Raw genomic sequence first — 21,150 nt, forward strand, 5'->3', positions numbered from 1 at the left:
AACAGGGAGAAAGGTATTTTAGCTGTCAGGCCAAAGTCTGCACAAACTGTCATTTTACTTCCCCTGTTTATTTGTTATTTTCACTTATTGACGTTATTGCTACCAGGTTTCAGCACTTCTTTGTAACGCCGGCTGGTCCTTTCATCCCAGGATCATGACGCGGTAGCTGCGGTCAGGAGGACACTGCCTGCCAGCAGCACGGCAACATTTGCTGTTATTGCAGCTATGGATAAAAATAAAAACTGAATGCTACAAGCCAGTAGATACAGAAACAATTAATTAGAAGTGAGCTGCTGTGTTTCACTAGCAGCAAACGCAAGCTTGATGCATGGGTACTCGTATAACCCCATGTGGGAGGAGGGCAGCCACAAGTTTCTTGATGGAGATTGTATCAAATTAAAGACCACGGGGCAGATGACATCTCTCCAGCAGTGACAGTACTGGCTGTGGAAAGTCAACAAGCTCAGTGGATGTGCACATTTGCCTTTGTTCTTTTCTCTGCCAACAGGTAGTTCCCTCCAAGTGTCTCCAGCCTTCTTTATCATCCGGTCACTTTGGAGATTCCCCGTTTTCTTCTGCTGGAAGGTGGAGGACCTTGCCCATGGCAAAAGCGTATTCTTGGACTGCAGACTGTCTCCCTCTGTCCACAGCCCGTCCATCCTCTGTGCACTTACCTCTTCTGGCAGCAAAGCTCAGAAGAAACCAGTTCCCCTAGCTAGAGTTGGATGGGATAAGCAGGGATGTAGGAGTCTGAACGTAACCAGCCAGGAGGCCAAAGAGGATTCACTAGACAAGGTTTTTGATACTGCCTTCCAAGACACAGAAATTCTGCAAGTCAGAAACCCAGTATCCATCTAACAGCACCTGGGAATCCTCCAGCCCAGGGTGCTTCAACATCAGCAGTGATGGCAGAGAAGCTCCAGTTTTGGACTTATCTTGCAAACTATGCTGACACTGTATTGCTGGCTTCTGCCCCGAATTCCACCCCATCCACATGGGCAGGGGCAGCTTCCAGACCCACTCCACTCCCCTGACAAGTAGGTGCTGTTAGCACTTGCCTTGCAAAAAGGCAGGAAGAGGTATTCAAATATGAGCACAGCATGTTATCCAAATAGCAGCTGATCTGAAGAAAAGGTGGTAGGGCAGAGGTGGCCTGGAAGTTGCCATTTGGACCGTGCTAGTCCAAGCCTTGTGTCTGACATAAAATAAGAAGGGGAATGACAGCAGTCACGAGTAGGTATTGGCTTATCTTATTACCTGCCCCAGAGCACTCTGGTGTTTGCATCCCTTCAAGGGACGCAATATATTCACTCCCCAGCCATTCTGCATATGTCCTCCTCTCTTTTACTGGCATGATCTCAACAGCAGAATCCTTAAAGATTAAGTCTTTTCCTTGAAAAGCTGAAGAATCAAACATTTTGAATCCATTCCCATTGCTGCTCTTTCCAAAGTAGACCTGAAAAAAATGCAAAATTTTCAGTATTTTGCAAGATTGTGCCACATTCCTCTTGTACAACATTAAAGACTATAGGAACTGCTTTGTACATCAAAAGTGCATACACAATTGCAGACTCTTTCTTATACATTTGCTTTTAGACACTGCTAGATACAGAATTCTGCAATTGGCAATTATAAAAATGGCATTTGTGGTTTTGGTTTCTTCAGTTATCAACTGGAAAGAGCTGTGTTTTTAAAACATTCTTCTGTCTAACTACTGTTGTGTAATATAGGGTTTGGCTACACAGGAGTTCCAGGAATGACTGAAGCCTAGCATGGAGAAACTCAGTATGGCTTTTAAACCAGTTAACTTCAGTTCTGACAGGAACCTAGCTGTGGCAGCCAGGCATGGTCTGCCTAGATCGTTTACCATGTACATGGCTGCAGCATAAATAGACCCAGGGATGTTCTGTTGCATTCCTAAAAAAAGGAAAAGCATTAGCATGTACTCTGCTTCTGGTAGACTTCGAAGTCTTGCAGTTTGGAAAAACACCTTAAGCTCTAGGAAAACTACTACTGAAACCAGTGGCTGGGCAAAACGTTGAAATCCCTTGTGCATCAGGGTGGTTTTACTAGGAGAATTACATGGGTTGTATTGTACCTTCTCCATCCCACTCCAACAACAGGGCTCTGCACACCGCACATGCTGCCAGCCCATGATGCAGGGCTCATAATATGGCAGGAAGGTCCTGTTGTCTTTATCCTTGGTCTGTGTTAGACCGTATGTAACCCCACCCCAGAAGATTTTTAATACCTGGGCTTTGTCCAGTAGTCCATATAGAGCAAAAACACTGGTATCTGGGTGAACCATAATGGCCTGAGCTGGCACCTGAGCCAGGTGACACTCAGCAAACTGGGTGACTTCAGCACGGGCACCATTTGGACACAGTAACTGGAAATCACTGGACTTCAAGTTTTGGGCCCAACTATCAGTGTTTTTACCTGAAAAAAAAAAAACCTGTTTGTTGTCACTTACTGAATGCTTTAGAGCAAAAAAGTTTCAACCCCCACCCCCCCGAATTATAATAAAGAGATACATAAAACCAAGTACCATCTGTGTTCTCAAACACTGTTGAATGCTTCACAAAGGCCACATCCCCGGAGTCCTGTGCCAGGCACCTTTAGGAAATGAGAGATAAAGATGTTTTGAACTGAATTTTTATGTGAACCACATTTTTTTCTTATAACAGAGAGGTTTATAATTAATTTTTTCTTACATACATTCCTGCAAACAAACGCGATGGACCCTAAGTAAGTAAAAACAGAGTAATTAAGCATCTTGAAAGGAGAGAAAGCCAACATTTTTGCAAAGTATTAAAAAATATTCTGAATTTTTAAAGAGAGGAATATAGTAAAAATTTTGATTAAAAACAGTGTGAGAAACAACAGAAAAGGCCAATATTAGATGAGCAAAGAAACAGAAGATATATTAGGTGATATTCAGCGCAGTATTCCCCATCTGTCAAGTCACTTTCACTCCATTTTACAACATGCACAAAGTATATGTCATTAAGACTTTTTTGAATAAAATAATTTGGGTGCCTAACCCAAGAGTTCATCAGATTCTGCACACACGCATGTGTGCACACTCCGCATATACCCTTTTTTTTTTTTTTCTCTTTCCTTTCCAAGTCAGAATGACCTTGGTGCTCAAACAGTGCTTTTACAGCCCTGTACACACTGCAGATACCCAGCTAATCTAACGGCAGTTTCTAAGGGCACTGTTCCAGAACTACATTCCATTTCCTCTAACTTTCTGAAGCAGCAGCAGCCCAACATGCTAAGGGCGCCTAAAATCTCCTCTTCTGTAAGTGGTATCCCATTATAGAGAGTTTCAGAGTAAAGCTGCAGAACACCACACCGTTACCAGCATTTGCTACTTCCCATGTTAGATTGCATCGTGTGCTGGACAACACCCCAACAGGCATCACAGACTGTTAGGAGATGATTGCTGGGCCTGAAATACGAAGTCAGCAAATGGAAGACATGCACAGCACTTGCTTCAGACACCAATACACGAGTAAAATCAACCTCAAATCAGTGAGCTGGGTGAGCCAGCAAAAAGATCCAACTTTCCACGTATTTCGGCTAGTGTGTGCTGACAGAGGATCTGCGGGTAATAAGAGTTTAGTGGTGGTACCTTGTTGTTTATTCTACAAGTGCTTTCAAGAACCATTTTCTAGAACAAGATCGTTAAATCCACCAAGCGAAAAGATGTAAAGCTGTAACTGAGCATGGTTTATGTAGTGCACAATGTGAGGGGGAAATTACTACTGCTAACAGTTACCAAAAATATATGTATTTCAGTTGTACCTGGTTTAACATGAGCAGTTACAATCAGAGGTCTTATGATGTGCCTGACACTTGTCGGGCAGAGAACGAAGAACTCAGTAGGTGCTGTTCAGTGCATTCCCCATCAGAAAAGGCTGATCCCAATGGATTCTTCAGTACTCTGCAGAGTCCAATTTGCCCCAGGCAGTGGGATATACATAAACTGAATGACCTGTCATGCTTCTAGTCAGATTAGTCTGAAGATATCTAGAAGGAATCTGGAAATCTGAGGCTGAATTTTAAGCTCATGCCAGTCACCTTCTATAACTCATTCTGCTTTCAGAGAGGATCACCTGAGCATCACAGCCACACCTATCCCTCCCTTCTAAAGGATTGTGACTCTGCATTTTTGACCCAAATCCTAACCTTTTAAATACGTAAAACTTTCCACTCAATGAATTAAAACATATCTATTACATTAAAATGAAGTTTGGGCTGTATGGGCATTATAAAATGCACAATGTGCTTAGAATGTGAGCAAGGCTCAGAGCCTGTAACAGCGCTTACTACTAATTTATTTGGTGCCTGGTAGCTAGCCCTATTAATCTGTGAAGTACAGCAGAGGATCTGGAGTTTGCCTGCAAGGCACGCACCACAACAGAGTAGCTGGACACAACTAAATAGATTTGCAAAAATCAGTTATTGAAGTCCAGCACTTCGGTATTTACCAGGCAGCTGCTGTTTAAGTTTTTTCCCTGAAGGAAAAAACCTGCTTGCTGCCAGCTGTTACATGCACCACTACCTCCAGAGATGGCCAGGAAAAGGAAGTGTTTCTTCCATCTAAGAGTTTCACAGTCTTTGAGTATGGCCCTGTATGTAGATGTCCACTCTTCCTTTTTTTCCTTCTTCTTTTATACTATTTTCCCCCTGTACCTTTAACGCATCTTGTTTTGAAGAGGATCTGATATCTGAACGTTGGCCGTAGGTATTTGTGCTGTTCAGAAACTTACCTTCAAATACAGCCACCGATGAGTAAGGGTAGTGAAGATCCACTCCTGGCTCCCCATCACTTGCCTGCCATGGACTTACAGCAGCCACATTCTGGCTACTATTTGCCTGCTTCCCTGCTAAAGCCTGACCATTCAGAGGGGCAGACTGTCTGTCACATTAGATTAAAGCAAGACTGGAGACTGATGACAATCCAACTTGGTCCTCACTAGGTGGGCGCCTATTGCTCTGTGAACAGACGTACAGATTTGGCTGTTGGTCACCTGGATGGCTGCAGGCCAGGACGCTGGCAAAAGGCTTTGCCATGACCTGATGTAATGCCTTAAGACATACCTGTATTGCTGAAGGCATCTGGGGACACGTCCCACTTAATTTATAGCACATGCTATCTAACTGTAGCAATAAACAGTTTTTGCTGACTGGGATGGAAAATTGTTCCTCCTTGCATTCTGACAAGCTGACAGACTAAATAACAATAATATGTATTAATTACCTGAAGGCTCCACTGTAGCTGTAATAACGTTCTTGGCTACTTGCACTGCATTTATTGTTTCCACTATCATCTCCAATACATAGTTGACAGAGTTTTGATGGGTAGTGGTCCTGCTTAGCTGAAGGCACACAGCTGGCAGAGAAAAACTCACTCACAGCTGGGGAAAGACAGACAAACCAGTATACAGAGTGAAAAGCTTGAGCGCTGTACAAGAAAGGTAGTTACGCTGTCATGAAGTTATAACCAATGCAGGTTCCAGTAGAACACTAGAAGCATGAGTTACAGCTGCCTTACTGGAATTCACAAACTACAACTTTTCAAACATTTTCAAAGCACTAATTAGCTGATTATTACTCTGTAATAAACCAAATAGCTTTCTGGCAGATAGGAAATAGACAAACCAAATTCAAATCTGGAGTCCTATGGTCATGGATCCTTTGCTCGTTGTGCTACGCTGCTCCATTATGAAATACAGTTTGAAAATAAATGCGATAGAATTCAGGACAGGGATACATCATTTACTCTGGCAGTCTGAGACACTGCAGGAGGCCAAGACTGCCATTGAGATGGATCTCGACAGGCTGGAGAAACAGGCTGACAGGAACCTCAAAGTTCAACAACAGCAAATGCAGGATCCTGCTTTTAGGATGGAGTAAGACCATGAAAGGCTGGGGGCTGGCAGGCTGAAAACCAGATCTGTAAAAAAAAGGACCTGGGCATCCTGATGGACATCAAGTTGACCAAGAGTCAACAGTGTGCTTTTGTGCCAATGAAGGCCAATGGCGTACTGGGTCACGTTAGTGAAGCAGTCAGGGGAAGTGATGATTCTCCTCTGACATCTGTGCCAAGTTTTGAGCTCCCAGCAGTAGAAAGACATTGACATTCTAGAGCAAGTGCAGTGGAAGGAAAGTAGGATGCTCAGAGGGCTGGAGCATGACTCTGCACTTAGCGGGCTGAGAGCTGGGTTTGGTCAGCCTGGAGATAAGACAATTAACAATGTATCACTGTCTTCATTTACATAGCAGTTTCTTCCAGAAGACAGAATCAGATGCTTCTCAGAGACGGCAGAGCAAAAGGGTGAGAAGCAACAGACGGAAGCTACAAGAAGGAAAATTCTGATTAGACAGAGGAAAAAAATTCCTTTATACCAAGGATGGTCAAACACTGGGACAGGAGTCCCGAGAGACTGTGTATGATCTCCATCCTAAGAGTTACTCAGAACCTGCCTGGACATGGCCCTGGACAATCTGATTTACCTGGACCTGCTTTGAGCAAATGGTTGGACTTGGTGACCTCCGAAGGTTGCTTCCAACCTAAATTAGCTAATGATTTTATGATAAAGGAAAAGAATACTTTTGTGTTAGATGTAACATCCTCAGTATGACCCCTCCATTGTTGTACTCTGGTGGCAAACTTAAAATTTCAAATCATTACATTAAAAACAAAACACCCCTTCACAAACAGATAAGCTTAATATAGAGCTATGAAATACCAAAATTACTTTCCTAATGAAAGTTCATCATTAGACTGTTACCGTATTTTTGATATGCAGTACTGTTGTCTCACCTTGAGGAATATCACTACAGGCTCTGGTCTTAATAATGCCCCTCTTAATTAGAATACCAATGGGGATATTCCATCCAGCATTTCTCCCCAGTCCTGTGTGGCAGGACTTCTTTCCTTTCAGGTCATTGATGGTGAATGCATTGGACAGATTTCGCTTCACTAATGCCACAGCATAGTATGCATTGCTGTTGTCATCAGCTTGCAGGAAAAAAACAAAACAAAACAACCCACGTTACAGCTTCCCTTAAGCGTTCCCACTACTTAATGATCACCTACAGATCTGTTACACTTATCTGGTGCCAACTTCAGTTGCACCAACAATCGGCTAGTCAGGAAATACGAACGTACACACAGTTACTCTTCACTTCTACTACTTCACAATGTTGCATTCACTTACAGCCTGTATATCGGTACCACTATGCACCTGAACTGAATAATCTAGAGACAAACATGAAAGTGTTCTTGTTAACACCAGCTCTTATAAATACATCCCTCTGAAAAACAACATTTGGATCATTAGTTACTTAGCAAAACTTCTTTAAGAAGTTATTTTTATGTGAAAACCTCAAACTTGTATTAAAATTTCCATTAGTTTTGCAGCATATTGAAATTCTGCCTTAGCACAGTGGACAATTCTTCTTTTCATCCGTGACTCCGAAGCAGCCACAATGACAGGAATAATTTGTTTCTAACTAGAATCTACTGTGTAATTTCTGTATTTTTACTTCTGTTAAAAATACTTTGATTTTGTGAATACTTATTTTTTCCATAATAATATTTTTTTTCCAGAATTGAAAAGACAAATAAAGAGGTACAAGACTCAGAACTACCAGAGACTCAACCTGGTCCTGCAGCAGAACAGATAGAAGTTGCCACAAACTCACCGTAGGAGCCTGTCCCATACTTATTCCCTCCTGTATCCATGATGTGAGGATAATAATTCACATTTCCTTTGGAAACAGCTTTCCCAGCAGGGCTAGGGAACAGACGCTGTGCTTTTAGAGCTTTTCTCAAATAACATGGAAAAATAAGGTCCATATTTATGTTTCCTGACCTTACCAGAGTAACCTTCTCCAGCAGCTGGTACAAGGCCATATGTCTTCCCAGCTGTATAAATATCAGCTCCACCCAGAACTACAGCATCACTTTCCTTTTTCTGAAAAATAAAAATTAGGATTTTTAGGGGAAAAAACCAACAGATACCTTCACTGCTACAATGATGACACCTCTAGCATCACACCTGTTGCACATCAAATGGCAAGCCTGACAGCACAAGAACAATGTACTGCTAAAGACAACCCCCAAAACCTGCACAAAGCATCATCAGTGAAATGGGGACAGAAGATTTCGCATATACAGGCTTGAGCTAGATGGGCAACAATGCCCTCATCACAACTGAAGGTCATCAGGGCTCAGGCCCATCCATACCATATGAGCTATAGACCACCTCCTTGAAATCCAGTATTCCTACCGGTCACGTAAGTGTCCGTATCTCTGATCCTGCCTACTCCGCAGAGAGCAGCTTGTGCTAATTTGCTTAATTACACAAGGATTGTAGCAGCCTACCTGGATCAGCTCCATGCACTGCTCCTTTGTCTTGGCTGAAACACACTGAATTGCTGGTTTCAAATTCTTTTCCCTAAAGGCAGTGGCCATTTCACCACATTTCCAAATCTCCTCAGTGGATACAACACACCAGTTCAGGCTTTCTGGCAATGCTGCAGAAAATTGGAAAGCAAATACTACAGCTCACTTTTGTTGTAACAGACAGTGAGGGACACACGTTGCCCACTGTCACATATGTGCCACACGTTATTAGAAATGTTTGCGTCTGTGTTTCTATCCATCTCTCCATCTCAGATTTATACCCGATTAGGAACCACAGAGCTCTCCAGATTAGTGGTATGTCCACACTCCAAACTATCCACAGCAAAGGAGATCCTCCCATGATTGCTGACCATTAAGCGCAGGCATAAGGTGTTAGTTGAGTGCAGCAAAACCCCACCCTGAACACGTTTCCTCATCCCTGGCAGGCACTGAGAAACGCCCAGATGAGACAAGTCCAGGAGGTGAGGGGCTCTGCAACAGCACAGAGCGTGTCTGGGAGCCCAGTTGCAAAGATTATTAATTCTTAAGGTAGGAATTCTTACAAGCTGTGTTTCTGACTTGGCCAGAATGCACATCAAGTTAATTTTTACAGTCTTCTGATAGCACAAAAGATCATAACACTTCAATAAGGAGCAACTGAGGGTTTCTTCAGCTTCTGGAGGAAATTCTCTGCTAGGAACACATTCATCCATTCTTTATAGACTCCCTGAGGATTTACACAGTAAGACATTACTATTTCCTCTTGTTAGCAGGTAAGAAATGGAGCACCAGGTAGCAGTAGCAGCTTAGCAGATTACTGTTTCTCACATACCAGAAAGAGTAGGAAATGCCTGCATCTTTGTCCTGGTTTCAGCTGGGACAGAGTTAATTTTCTTCCTAGTAGCTGGTACAGTGCTGTGGGTTTGGGTTTAGTGTGGGATCAGAGTTGATAACTGATGGTTTAGCTGTTGCTAAGTAGGGCTTACTCGAAGTCAAGGACTTTCCAGTTTCCCATGCTCTGCCAACAAGGAAGGTGCACAAGAAGCCGGGAGGGAGCAGAGCCAGGACAGCTGACCTGAACTAGCCAGAGGGATATTCCATACCATAGAACGTTATGCTCAGTATAAAAACTGGGGAGAGCTGGCCAGGAGGGGCTGATTGCTGCTGAGATACTGGCTGGGCATCAGTCAGCAGGTGAGCAATTGTACTGTGCATCATTTGTCTGTCTTGGGTTTTATTTCTCTCTCTGTTGTCTCCCTTTTCACTGCTATTATGATGATATTTTATTTTATTTCAATTATTAAACTGTTCTTATCTCAGCCCAGGGGTTTTACCTTTTTCCCGGGGATGGCAGGGTGGGGTGGGTGTGTGGGCAAGCAGCTGCATGGTACTTAGTTGTCCGCTGGGGTTAAACCACAATGATCTCTTAACACAAAGAGCCAATTTGCACAGGAAAGTATTCTGCAATGTGATACTGTTTCTAGGTCAAAAAGTGATTTCTAAGTCAAAAAGTGACCTTTCTCCATGCTCAAAGATTAGACTGGCACCTTGCCATAACCCTCCAAGAGTCAGAACAAAACAAAACGGAATAAAGGTGGCCTCTGTTACCAGCTGTCTTGGTTCTTGGTTATGAATAGGAATCTAAAGGCAACTTACTGTTGGGGTTGCAGCTCAGAGCTTGCATGGCATGAAGATACTCATCACCTAGCCATGCCCGGTAATTCTGAGCTGTGATTGCAACGAGCTCTGTGGTGGAGTCTCTGAACAGAAGGTTCTGGGCACGGTAGGCTGCAGAGTCAAACATCTGAAACTTGGTGCCTACCTCATTAAATCTTTGCTGTAATGTTAAACAAAGGAAAAAAATCACCTGTCACACCTCCTGCTGCCTGGGATGTGTGACATCCCATACCCCTTCAAACCCCACAGAGCTGAAGATGCCCAGATAACCTGTCTTCACAATTCAGCTAGATGGTGGGAGAGCCCCCTCTAAAATGCAACACTGAAAAAATGGTGCCCTACTTGTCCCTGGTTCAGGAGGTGGAAGACAACCGTTCCGTCTGTATCAGGCCGCACAACCACGGCACGAGCGGGAATTCGGGCCAGGTGGCAGGTTCTCCACTGCATCACGTCAGCTGTGTTGCCGTTGCGGCACAGAAGCTCAAAGTCCTGGGAGCGAAGCCACTGAGCCCATGAAGAAAGACTTCTTCCTGAAATCAGACAGAACATGCTTATGGAACAGAGATCAGGTGGGGCTGGGGCTTCTGGGTCCATGTCTGCTCTAAGCATCGCATGCAGAGCAGAACACACATCTCCTGAGCATCTCTGAACTGTTGTTCTTGACTGCCCAATATATCCCATGCATCTACATGGTCCTTTAGTCTGGTATCTCTGATAAGACAAACGGCTTAACACTTGTGACACTGCACTGAACTGTACAGGGGTCTGCAGCAGTATCAAGAGCACCCCTAAGTCTAGGATGACATGCAACATTTTTGGGGTTTTTTTCCCTGTAAATGATGGTCAGACAGGCCCATGATATTAATGTTAGGCTCAAGGTAGATTTCACAAAGTGCCAGATAGGGCAGGTCACATCTTGTTGACTTGCTGCTAGTCTCTACTGAAATCCCTGGGTAGGCAGCAGCAATGTAACAGCCCAGGTCTGTATAAAATGAATAGTTTAGCGCTGTTCAAGCTCCTTAAAATTCCACTCCTAACCTTTTCTGAAACTATCGAGCATTAAAAAAAAAAAAAAAAATCACCACACGGACTGCTCTATCTCCTGGTACATACATCTGTGGGTACATCTGTTTTCACTATTGGAACATTTTTTGCCGATTCCTCGATTCACACTAAATCACTTAACATCACACTGTCATTACAGACACCGTACTTCAGACCTTGCAGCTCTGACTACTCAACAAACTTCTGGATTACTCACCGTCTGTGTTTTCAGGCACTGTGCTGTGCTTCACGAAAGCGACTTGTCCTGCTCCTTCAGCCAAACACCTAATAAACGTGAATCCAACCACAAAGATGCATTACAAAGCACAGCTCCCTGCACTGGGCACTGCTGGCTGACAGCCAGGGGGCTTCATGCTACATCCCCTCAGCCAGGGACGCTGACCTATTTCCTTGTGCTGAGAGTTTTGCTCAAGGCAGAGACGAGTGGCTGTTGGAGCATGAATTAAAACTATCACTGTCATTTGGTGAACATCGACAACATGTTCAATGCTGCCTGGACAAACACCACGACCTTTTTCCAGGAGAGTTCTCAGTCTAAGGCAGTCACATAATCCTTTGGGGAATACAGAGAGAGGAGGCATCTGTCTCACACAAGCGAATTCTGCCCTTGCTTGGTTAGTGCTGTTACTCAGGGACTGGGCGCTGCCACGCAGCACACAGGCAGGAGGAAGGAAAATAAGGAAAAGATTGGCATGCAAAAACAGAGGGCAGAGGAACTCACTAATTCAGTGCAATGGAGGTGGGATGACTGAAATTACTGAGCAGGGTGGCAATTCAGCTCTCAGACTCCAAGGGTCATCAGGTTTTACTGGGAAAGATACAGCCTGCTAAAACAAATACCCAGACTCGTGTCAACAGCTGCCGCACAAAGCAAACAGCAATGGGATTTCCCTACCCAGAGTAAGTGCTAAATACCCATTTGGTTTTAATACTTCGGTATTAATGCCTGAAATACTGGGTTTAGAAGCACGGTCGTCCTAAAACAACAGCAAATTTTCCAACAGCATCAGCTGGAAGCTCTCTGGCTTCAGTTTCCTGTCGGTTCAGTTTCCTGTCGGTTCAGTTTCCAGGCCTGGGCATGATGCTATGGATAAAGCACAGCAATAAATAAAAACCAACAAAGATGATTTTTACCTGAAAGCCCCACTGTAGCCATAGTATCGTTCTTGGGAATTTTGTTCACATTTGTTCTGCCCAGCCAAATCCCCTTTGCAGAGCTGACAGAGGGATTTGGGATACTTCATGCCATTTGCTCCAGGAATACAGCTTGCATTGAAATAGTCGCTTACAGCTAAATGTGAAATTAGAATGAGAAATTTTTAGCAACTAACAAACAAGATTCTACAATCTCTTACAGCTAAATGTGAAATTAGAATGAGAAATTTTTAGCAACTAACAAACAAGATTCTACAATCTCTTACAGCTAAATGTGAAATTAGAATGAGAAATTTTTAGCAACTAATAAACAAGATTCTACAATCTCATTTTAACACATCTACACAGTACATCCCTAAAACCATTTAGAAGGGATAAGTCATTTTGTTCTTAAAAGATGGGTTTCAAGTTTTTAAAAACCCCAACTCCGCAGGCTTCATCAGACCTAAGTTAGGTCCATTCCATCTTACAAAGAGCATCAAAGCCAAGGAACAAGACAGCAGCCAGGACCACACATTTCTGCCACACACAAGGTCCCAAGACCGTATGGAAAGGCGTCGCGGCAGAACAGATCTCTCACCTTTTGGAAGGTCACATCCCATCGCTGCCAGTCGTCCACTGTCAATTAGATAACCCACTGGCACATCCCAGCCTGCAGTTCTGTTGATGCCTGTGTGACATGAACTGACTCCCTTCAAGCTGTTGATGGTGATGTTGGAATTCTTCCTCACCACTGCCACGGCATAGTAGGAAGTTCCAATCTCTGCAGCGTAGGAAGAGAGAGAAGCAGCAAGGTAGCCTCGCAGCAGCATTGCAGGGAGATACACTGATCTGCAGCCTCTTGTGGCTCCCTACCCACAGAGAAGTCACGCTGTTCGCATCATCAGTGAGAACCTGCTGACTGTGAATGTTCTCCATTACCTTTTCAGTGGGAGAAGCCTTATTCAAAGGCCACAGGCAACCTGCTCCAACTTTGAAGGTAATTGTGCTTTGAAAGGGAGGTGGGATCAAAAGACATCCCAGGAGTTCTTCCCAAGAAAAGAAATTTCTTCTAACATTTCAAATATATTTGGATTGAATTTAAACTGATATAATAGTAAAAAAAAATATTCTCCAGTTGTCTACTAATTTGATGTTAATTTGGACACAGTACAGCAAGTTGATGTCACTGGAGCATCACAGATGATTTCATTCTCTTTGGTTTACCATTTGATATAACTCAGTCAAGAGTTTAGAGTCTGAAGTGTGACCATAAGGTCATTCAATCTGACTTACTTTAGATCAGAAATGACTAAATTTCACTCACTTTTCTCTGATTTAAGCTCATAACCTGACTAATGGAGACAGGCAGTCTCTGGCTCATGAGGCCCACTTGGTTTTGAGAAGCTGAAGTACAGGTCCCTCACCAGGGTCATGATGTGGTTAACGGTGGTGGAGTGGGCTGCTACAGATGGTCCAAGTCCCTGTGGACTGAGCCCAGCAGGTACCTCTGAGGACACCTTGGCCAGATCACACTAAGACCCAGTTGCAAACCAAATCCAGCTCCATCTCACAACAGCGTGGTGGGACACCCCTGCCTGCAGACTGCTTCCAGAGCTGTTCCTTCTTTGGGTCTCTGAAAGTTAGGGGGGACATCTTCCAGCTCTGACCTACACAAACGTGATACTGAGCCCTTTGGATGACAAGTCACCACTGGATTTATTGCCTCTGTCTTGAAAGAAACTCAAAGCTTAGGGACACCCAGGTAAGGAGCGGAATCTATCACCTCCTTTCTTCCAGCAGGTAATCATAAGCACTATTAAAAGGACAACTAATTATTCTAATTGATGGGATTGAGAGATAAACCTAACAACTATATATGCTTTGCAATTTGTTAATATATCTGCAAAGTATGGAATAGAGAAGGCAATAAGCAACGAGAGAGTAAAAAACAAAACAAAAAAACACCAAACAAAAAACCAACTCAACACACACATGACAGGAACAGCTATTTTGACCCAAGTTTTTCAGGACAGACTCTGCCCTAGACTTGCATCTCCTGTTCCCCCCACATTCTGTTACAGGCAGGAACATCCAAGAGGGAACCTGACCATTACTTACTGTTAAGAGTTTTCAAGAGGACCACCCCAAAATAAAATGGACACGGTAAAAATGCACAAGAGAAAGCTTGTATTAAGTAATCTAAAAGTTATTTAGTCAGAATATACCTTGATCATATACTTCCCCAACCACAGGTTTCAGACCATGCTCCTTTCCAGCCTGGTAAATCAAACGGCCATCCAGTGTCACCGCATCTGCCAAACCATCCTGTGCAGGCAGAAGGGCAGAATACACGCTGAAGCTTAATTATCACTATTTCTCAACAGCCAGAGGCAGAGTACCCATGAATTTAGGAGAAGAGGCCCCTTAATCTGCATTTGTGAGTCATCTTTTCTTAAAAAAGTTTTTAAGGCCACCCAAATTTCTGAAGAACAATCACCAAGAGGAATTCTAGAACTTCAAAACCACCTTCCTTCGGAAACAATGCAGAAACCAGCCCTGGACCATGATGGCCTCACTAGTCTTCGTGGTCCATGGATCCTGCAGCTCTGTGATGAGTCTTAAAGTGCATCAATTTGGAATTTCAAATTGCTATAGCTAGTGCCCCAAATCTTGAAGATTTAAATAAAATATATTTTTGAGGTCACAGACAGATGGTTTGACGTTATGTCTTCTGGGGCTGCAGAATCTGAATGCCAAAGCGTACTCAAAAGCAACCTTGAGGCATACTGGCTTGTACCTCAGCAGACAAACAGCCAAACGTTTGGGGCGAGGGGGAGCAGGTGGCAGTGCATCTCAACGAAGGAGGAAAGCACCTAAAAAGACTGTCCAAAGCAGGGGAATACAAATATGGGGCATCCACTTCTGGGAAGGTGTCCAACACCACCAGATCTTTTCAGCTGACTAACAGCAAGCTGGCTGGAATCCTGTTGCTCTGGATAGCACAGGACAGGGCTTCCCACAGCAGCAGGGACTAGAGAACCGCTACGCAGCACCTCGGATCAGCTGAACCGGGCTCTCACTGTGTACTGAGCCTAGCGCAAGCCAGGAAAGGGCATCTCGCTCAGAGACAAGATACTGCTGAGAAAATAATCAGCAGCTTGACATTTTATATTTCTAAGCTGATTCCAAGATTCTTATCAGTTTCTTAACCGCTGGTTTGGCACTGGAGGGGGTGATTCAGTTTACCAATCCCTTGGCAGTTTGCTGAGCATGGCTGGGGCAGGGCTAGGACTATGCCCTAATTTCCCACAGGCTGAGCCACGTGAAAAATCTGAACATTTTTTAAGGGACCATGTGTGAGCACAGGTAATACATTGATGTTGACACCTAAATCAGATTTGAAGTTGCCACATCATTCGAAGCACTTTACTTAGTTGGCGCAATGGAAAAAAAAGTCGATATCCATTAATTAGCTGAAAAAATAAATGCCTTGAGAGTTGCTTCTCATGAATAATAACAGAATCTCATGAATAATAACAGAACAAGACACAAAAATGCCTACCGTTGTACTTCAATTGAAGTAGTTTACAGGCTGCAGACCCCTCCTTTAAATGCATACAACAGTGTGGGTATTGGGGTTTTTTGTTGCAAGCATTTCCAGTACATTTAGCAGAAGCATGGCATTATTCCACACATGATTTTTTTGTAAGTGTATCTGTGATGGTAATACCATGTTAATTATTTTCAGAGGGACTTAATTCCTGTGTGTCACCACGTTTGAGAATTACCTAAAGAAGTGTTTACAGACCGGCTGATAGCTCAGGCCACATTAAATATTGTCAGGTTCCCCAGCTTAATATTTAGACATTTCTCAATTTTTAAACACCTTCAAAGAAGAAGTTATTTTGCTTTATCCATGTGCTAACACGTTCACAGGACTAAGTCCAAGTTACGTGGCGTTATCTCTGCCCCCTCGGCCACTGCGTCCCGCTCCCTTTTTGGCCTCAGAGAGCAGAGTTCGGTGCGGATGCAGAGTCAGGCGTTCCACGCAGTCCCAGGCAGAGGAGGCCAGCCTAACACCGAGTAGATTATTAGCACAAGAAAAAGAGAGGTCTCAAGGACAGAGCCTCATCCGGAGCCTTGCAACGAAGACTCATTTGTATCAGAAAGCTACTTACGCTATCCACCTGCAGGTTCCCGAGTGCAGCTGACCAAGTTCGACAGGAATCCAAGGTTCCAGATAAGTGCCTGCTGCCCGCAGGGGCGTACACACGCAGTTCTGCGCGCACTGCATTTCAGAAGCGGACACTCATCAGCCCTTTTAATAACCTGCTCTGCAGGCTCCTCTGTGGAACGCAGCAGTCAGCCAAGCAGTTGTAGGAAAAGCTGGCATTAGAAAGTATTTTCTGTCTCATCCTGAGGCAAGATCCACCTTTGTTTCAATACCTGCTCCTAACATTCCTCAGTACAGTCTTGATTCCCTTGCTCAAGAACAGTACTTATCAAGGGGCAATGAGGTGGGTTTAGTAGTCGGACAACCCTTCTGCTTCTGTTGACAAAAAAAATTACAAGATACGAACTTCTGAAATTTGTTCCTTTTTTCTGGCCACACAAGCCCCTGCCTCGTCTCCCTGCAAACTGCTCTGCCGGGCCCTGTGTCCTGGCTCTGAACCTCTTGTCCTTGACAAGCTGCACCTCCCACACAAAACCCTGATTTTTGAGCACGTCTACATAGGATACGCACAGAATATTTTTCTTAACACAGCAGAAGTCTTCCCTTTCACTCACACTCTGCCAGTGAAGACGACCATGACCACCTACCTCCGCATTCCCTCCAGTATCGACTTGTTGCCTCCTAAGGAGGGAATTATTTTCCACACAGCATTTTGCAAAGCCACATGTTTACAGCCTGTAAAACCCTCCCCAGAGCCGTGCTTCTTTTGGAAGCTCAGCACGCTCAGGACAGCTGAACTGCTACGGCTGGGTTTGCGTGCCCTTTGCTCACTACTTGCTGCTTTGTGTCTCTCTTGTACTCTGGTATTGGGAGATTTAATTTGGCTTTACACTGATCTCATCTGTATATACAGCAATTTCCATGGTGGGACCCTGAAACGGGAGTTTGATCCAGAGTTTATTGAAATACAATCTACTTATAGGCTCAGCAGCACAGCTTTAACTACTGTCTGCATCTTATAGCTCCATCCCTTCTTAAATATCTGCTAAATAAATCTGACAGTTCCCAACTCAAAGATTAGCATTTGGGAGGAAATATTTAAGACCTTTGCTGTGTTCCTAATAACTGGCCATATGTGACTAGCTGAACGGACAACACAGGGCCATTCTGACATTCAGGTTCACATGTATAATTTTATATCTTTAAAAAAAATAAAATACATATGCTTTTGTTTTTCAGAGACACGCATGCAGGGAAGCACATGGTCAGCTGCCCGGATCATCAGATACTGATGGCAGAGCTGTGCACATCACCACTGGATTATTATTTGGCACATGGGGCAATTAAATCGACAACACTGCTCACTCACCTTGATCATCTGGGTGCAGTTGGCAGCTGACCCCCCTGCTGTGCACTCCAGACGGGGAAGGATGCCAGCCCCACCAAAGGCCTTACTCATGTCATTACACTTGGAAAGTTCTTGCTCAGAGACGGTGCACCACCGGATACGTTCCAGGCTGAGTGCTGCAAACACCAAGAGAAAGTATTCTAAAACACATCAGTGCCTTTGTAACAGAGCTTACCATTTAAAGGTTCCCAAAGAGCCAATCTTTCATTCCATTCCTCCTCCCAAACCAGAAAGAAATCAGGGCTCTTTCAACACTGAATCCTTAGAGACTGCTCCTACTTTCGTTTAGATTAACATGAATACTGAAGTCGTCTGGACTGGAAACCGGACAGGCTCAGCTCAGATACCGAAATGCGATGGCATTTGTTTCTGACATAAGGAACACGGGTACCGTGGAATAGGTCAGGCGTACAGACTGTTCTTAAAACCCTGCAGAATACATCATCCTTTTCTCAAGTCCAAAGCATTTAAAATTATTATTTAAAATGACACGCTACAAAACCAAAGGCACTGTCCAAAGACAACTCTGTCTCAAGCATTGCCAGATAGTACCTGGAGTCCTGCCCCAGCCCTTTCTGGTCTGAAGAAAAAAAAAAAGCAATCTTAGGTGCTCAAAAGCCTTGCCACTAGGCTTGGTACAAAAAAATAGGAAAATAAACTCGTCCCTTCAAAACACTCTTTCGTAAGAGGCTGTTTTTCCACAGTGACTAAAAGGGGAGGGCAACTCCATGAATGAAAAGACTCAGGTTTAGTAGTGGAGATCCCATCAATCAGTGGAGGAGGGTGTCTTTCCACGGGCCCAAACACCACCCTTCCAAAGTGCCAAAGCTACACACACTTTGTTGCTTCTGTAAGGACATGTCATCATGTGGAAATGGTGCAGCTGTACATAAAATACATATGCAAGTATGGTTTATGCTCATAAACAAGCAGAGATCATTTTTGTAAGCACACTCCATTGCTTTTCTACAACGTCAATTTTTAAGTTGGAGTCTGCCGTTAAATCATTTCTCATGGTGATCTAAAAACTCTAACTGGCCCTCTCCTTCCCCACCACTGTCACGCAGTTGATACCATATCCAACTTCACAAGCTAAAATCCCTCCACTAGTGCTCAGCAGTAGCCACACACAATTTTTGACTCAGCGGCTGTAGACTAAACAAGGTTGTTGATGCCATAAAGCTTGTTTTGCAGCCGATACTGAAGCAGAGGGTTTGGCTTGCGGTTCCAGGGCAGCTCAGAGCCAACGCCACTGCTGTGAACAAACACAAAGTCAGACTTGGAAAGCTCAGAGGAAGTTTTCATGGGAGCAAGTGCTAGTAGAGGGAGAAACAACCGCCCATCTCTGAGATGCAGGAATTCTGAGAACCAAGATGGTTAGAAGAAAGGCACAACAGGGTCGTAAGACGGCACCTCACAGAAACTTAACGTCTACCTTATCTACCTGGGCGAGTTCTTCACCATTACTTTCTTGGGGCAGGAAGAAGCAGCTAGGTTTTCATTGATAAAGGCTTTTATTTCTCCTAAACACAAGCATATAGAAATTAAGACTCAGCATTTCAGTATGTATGTGCCATTCTTCAGCCTCAGCATTTTTGTGTTACGATATAAACACACAGGAGATAATGCATGAATTGTATGAAGAAATCATTAGCCATATACACCTGAAACACGAAACAAAGCTCATCTGGCTCCATACAGCCAAAAGAGTGAAACAGCATGAATCTGTTGCTTTTATCCTCACTCATCTAAGAGGTAATTAATTTGCCCCCTTCCAAACTGCTGATCACTTGGTTGTTCCAGGAAAGCCAGATCCTGGGCAACCGCCTTCCTTGCAAGTTAACCCATTTGAAGCGGGCTTGAGCACAAACCAGATCTGCAGTGAGCCTCTCTTTCCGTTGCCAACTAAGTCTATCTTAAAACAGCAGGTGAGTTTCCAAATCCATGCTTATTCAGAATGTTGGCCCTCCTGTGTATCTGTAGACATACATAAAGCACGAAGTGGCAGGAGCTGGCAACTTGCATTTATTTGACATAACACTCAAGGTCCTAAAGACACACGTAACTATCACTGGCAAACTTCCAATTAACTCCTTTGCTGAAAGTAACACTATTACATTGTGTAACATCAAATGGCCATTAATACAGCTATTAATACACTATCAAGAGCTTTCAACAGAAACAACAGTTAAAAAAAACCCCAAAAACAAACTAAGATCCATTCCCTTTTGATGAACTGCAGAGTGCTTCAGAAACAGCATCTACATCTCCACCGAAATTAAAAGCATTCGTCATTAGAATTCAGGAATTACAGAAAGCCAACATGTCACACAGAGCATGGTAAAAAGAATAAGGCAATTACTTCTATTTTTACAAAGTAAGTATCGTAGAACTGTTCACACTTGTGAGAAATAGACACCATCGAACCAAAAGAAACTGATTCGGGTGCTGAGGAAATACGTTTGACACCAATGAGTCAAGACGTACATGGTGTTCAATACAGGTTTTTCTACTCCTTTTGTAATTTTTTCCTATTCTTCTATTTCTTTTCCTGGCCATATGAGATTGGTTCTGAAATGGTTCTAGTTGCCCTCTGCTCTCACATCATAGAAGTCAACCACAAGTACACCATGCCACAGCAGAAGTTTTTGGAAGGCACTTACCAGCATGAAAGAAAAGAAGATAGAAGACATTTCTAGAGCTCTTCATGATGAAAATGTTGGGATTTGTGCTTTTTCCAGCCTTCAGAATCCCCAGAGATCAAGGTTTCTGCAAGTGTGTTCTCCCCAGCCTGCTCTTCGGTGAAAACTGGCAGCATTCAATTGCAGGTGCACTTTGTTCAACAATTTATCTTACCTACCTTGGCACACATCAGCTCATAATGACTACAGGGGGAAAAAAGCCTACCTCTTCACACCGCCTCTACACTTGCAAAAAAAATGAGACCAGGACATTGCAAAATATCTGAGGCACCAATGAGGTTGCTGCTGCTTTGGCACCACCTATATACTCAGATAAACAGCTGCACCCCGGCTCACAGGGGTAAGGCAGGGCTGTGTAAAGAAACCCTCACTTTGAGTTCTGTGTATTCCCTACGTGTTAAGGCTAAGGAAGCAAAAGTAGCTTCAGGCTAAGCACTTTATCTGACAGAGCCGACGGTCACTTCTTTTTGCCACATCCTCAGCATCATCGTGAATTTCATAAAGCCCTAACACGAAACCCAGGCTTTTACACAGTGAAGCCTGTACGCTCTACCAGTGGTACAGT

At 43.7% G+C, this 21,150-nt stretch overlaps 1 protein-coding gene across 4 annotated transcripts; it reads right to left on the reverse strand.

Annotated features, from left to right (window-relative positions):
* Positions 1 to 47: 47 nt before the first annotated feature.
* On the reverse strand, positions 48 to 20,803 carry MELTF (melanotransferrin). Of its 4 annotated transcripts, none has more exons than XM_037406652.1 (16): positions 20,547 to 20,803; positions 17,845 to 18,023; positions 14,527 to 14,626; positions 12,900 to 13,082; positions 12,299 to 12,455; positions 11,361 to 11,428; positions 10,442 to 10,629; positions 10,079 to 10,259; positions 8,402 to 8,553; positions 7,895 to 7,991; positions 6,836 to 7,033; positions 5,270 to 5,426; positions 2,549 to 2,616; positions 2,252 to 2,439; positions 1,258 to 1,456; positions 48 to 223 (listed from the first exon to the last, which is right to left on the reverse strand). In XM_037406652.1, exons 1-16 carry the CDS (start codon positions 20,590 to 20,592, stop codon positions 153 to 155), a joined length of 2,232 nt encoding a protein of 743 aa, XP_037262549.1. In that variant the 5' UTR covers positions 20,593 to 20,803; the 3' UTR covers positions 48 to 152. The 4 variants fall into 4 exon arrangements, with proteins under 4 accessions (XP_037262549.1, XP_037262551.1, XP_037262547.1 ...); XM_037406654.1 differs by having other exon boundaries at positions 50 to 715; XM_037406650.1 differs by having other exon boundaries at positions 50 to 1,456.
* Positions 20,804 to 21,150: the final 347 nt, after the last annotated feature.

This window comes from Falco rusticolus, chromosome 13 (genome assembly GCF_015220075.1).
Source record: "Falco rusticolus isolate bFalRus1 chromosome 13, bFalRus1.pri, whole genome shotgun sequence".
Taxonomy (NCBI): Eukaryota; Metazoa; Chordata; class Aves; order Falconiformes; family Falconidae; genus Falco; species Falco rusticolus.

What these genes read in the sequence shown, in the direction of transcription:
- MELTF (XM_037406650.1), bottom strand. Translation starts at nt 20,592, where the DNA reads ATGAAGAGCTCTAGAAATGTCTTCTATCTTCTTTTCTTTCATGCTG. An exon ending in TGGGGAAGTATATGATCAAG is followed by an intron (nt 13,083 to 14,526) that starts GTATATTCTGAC and finishes CCTACGCTGCAG; the next exon opens with AGATTGGAACTTCCTACTAT. An exon ending in AGTGCCTGAAAACACAGACG is followed by an intron (nt 10,630 to 11,360) that starts GTGAGTAATCCA and finishes GTCTGATTTCAG; the next exon opens with GAAGAAGTCTTTCTTCATGG.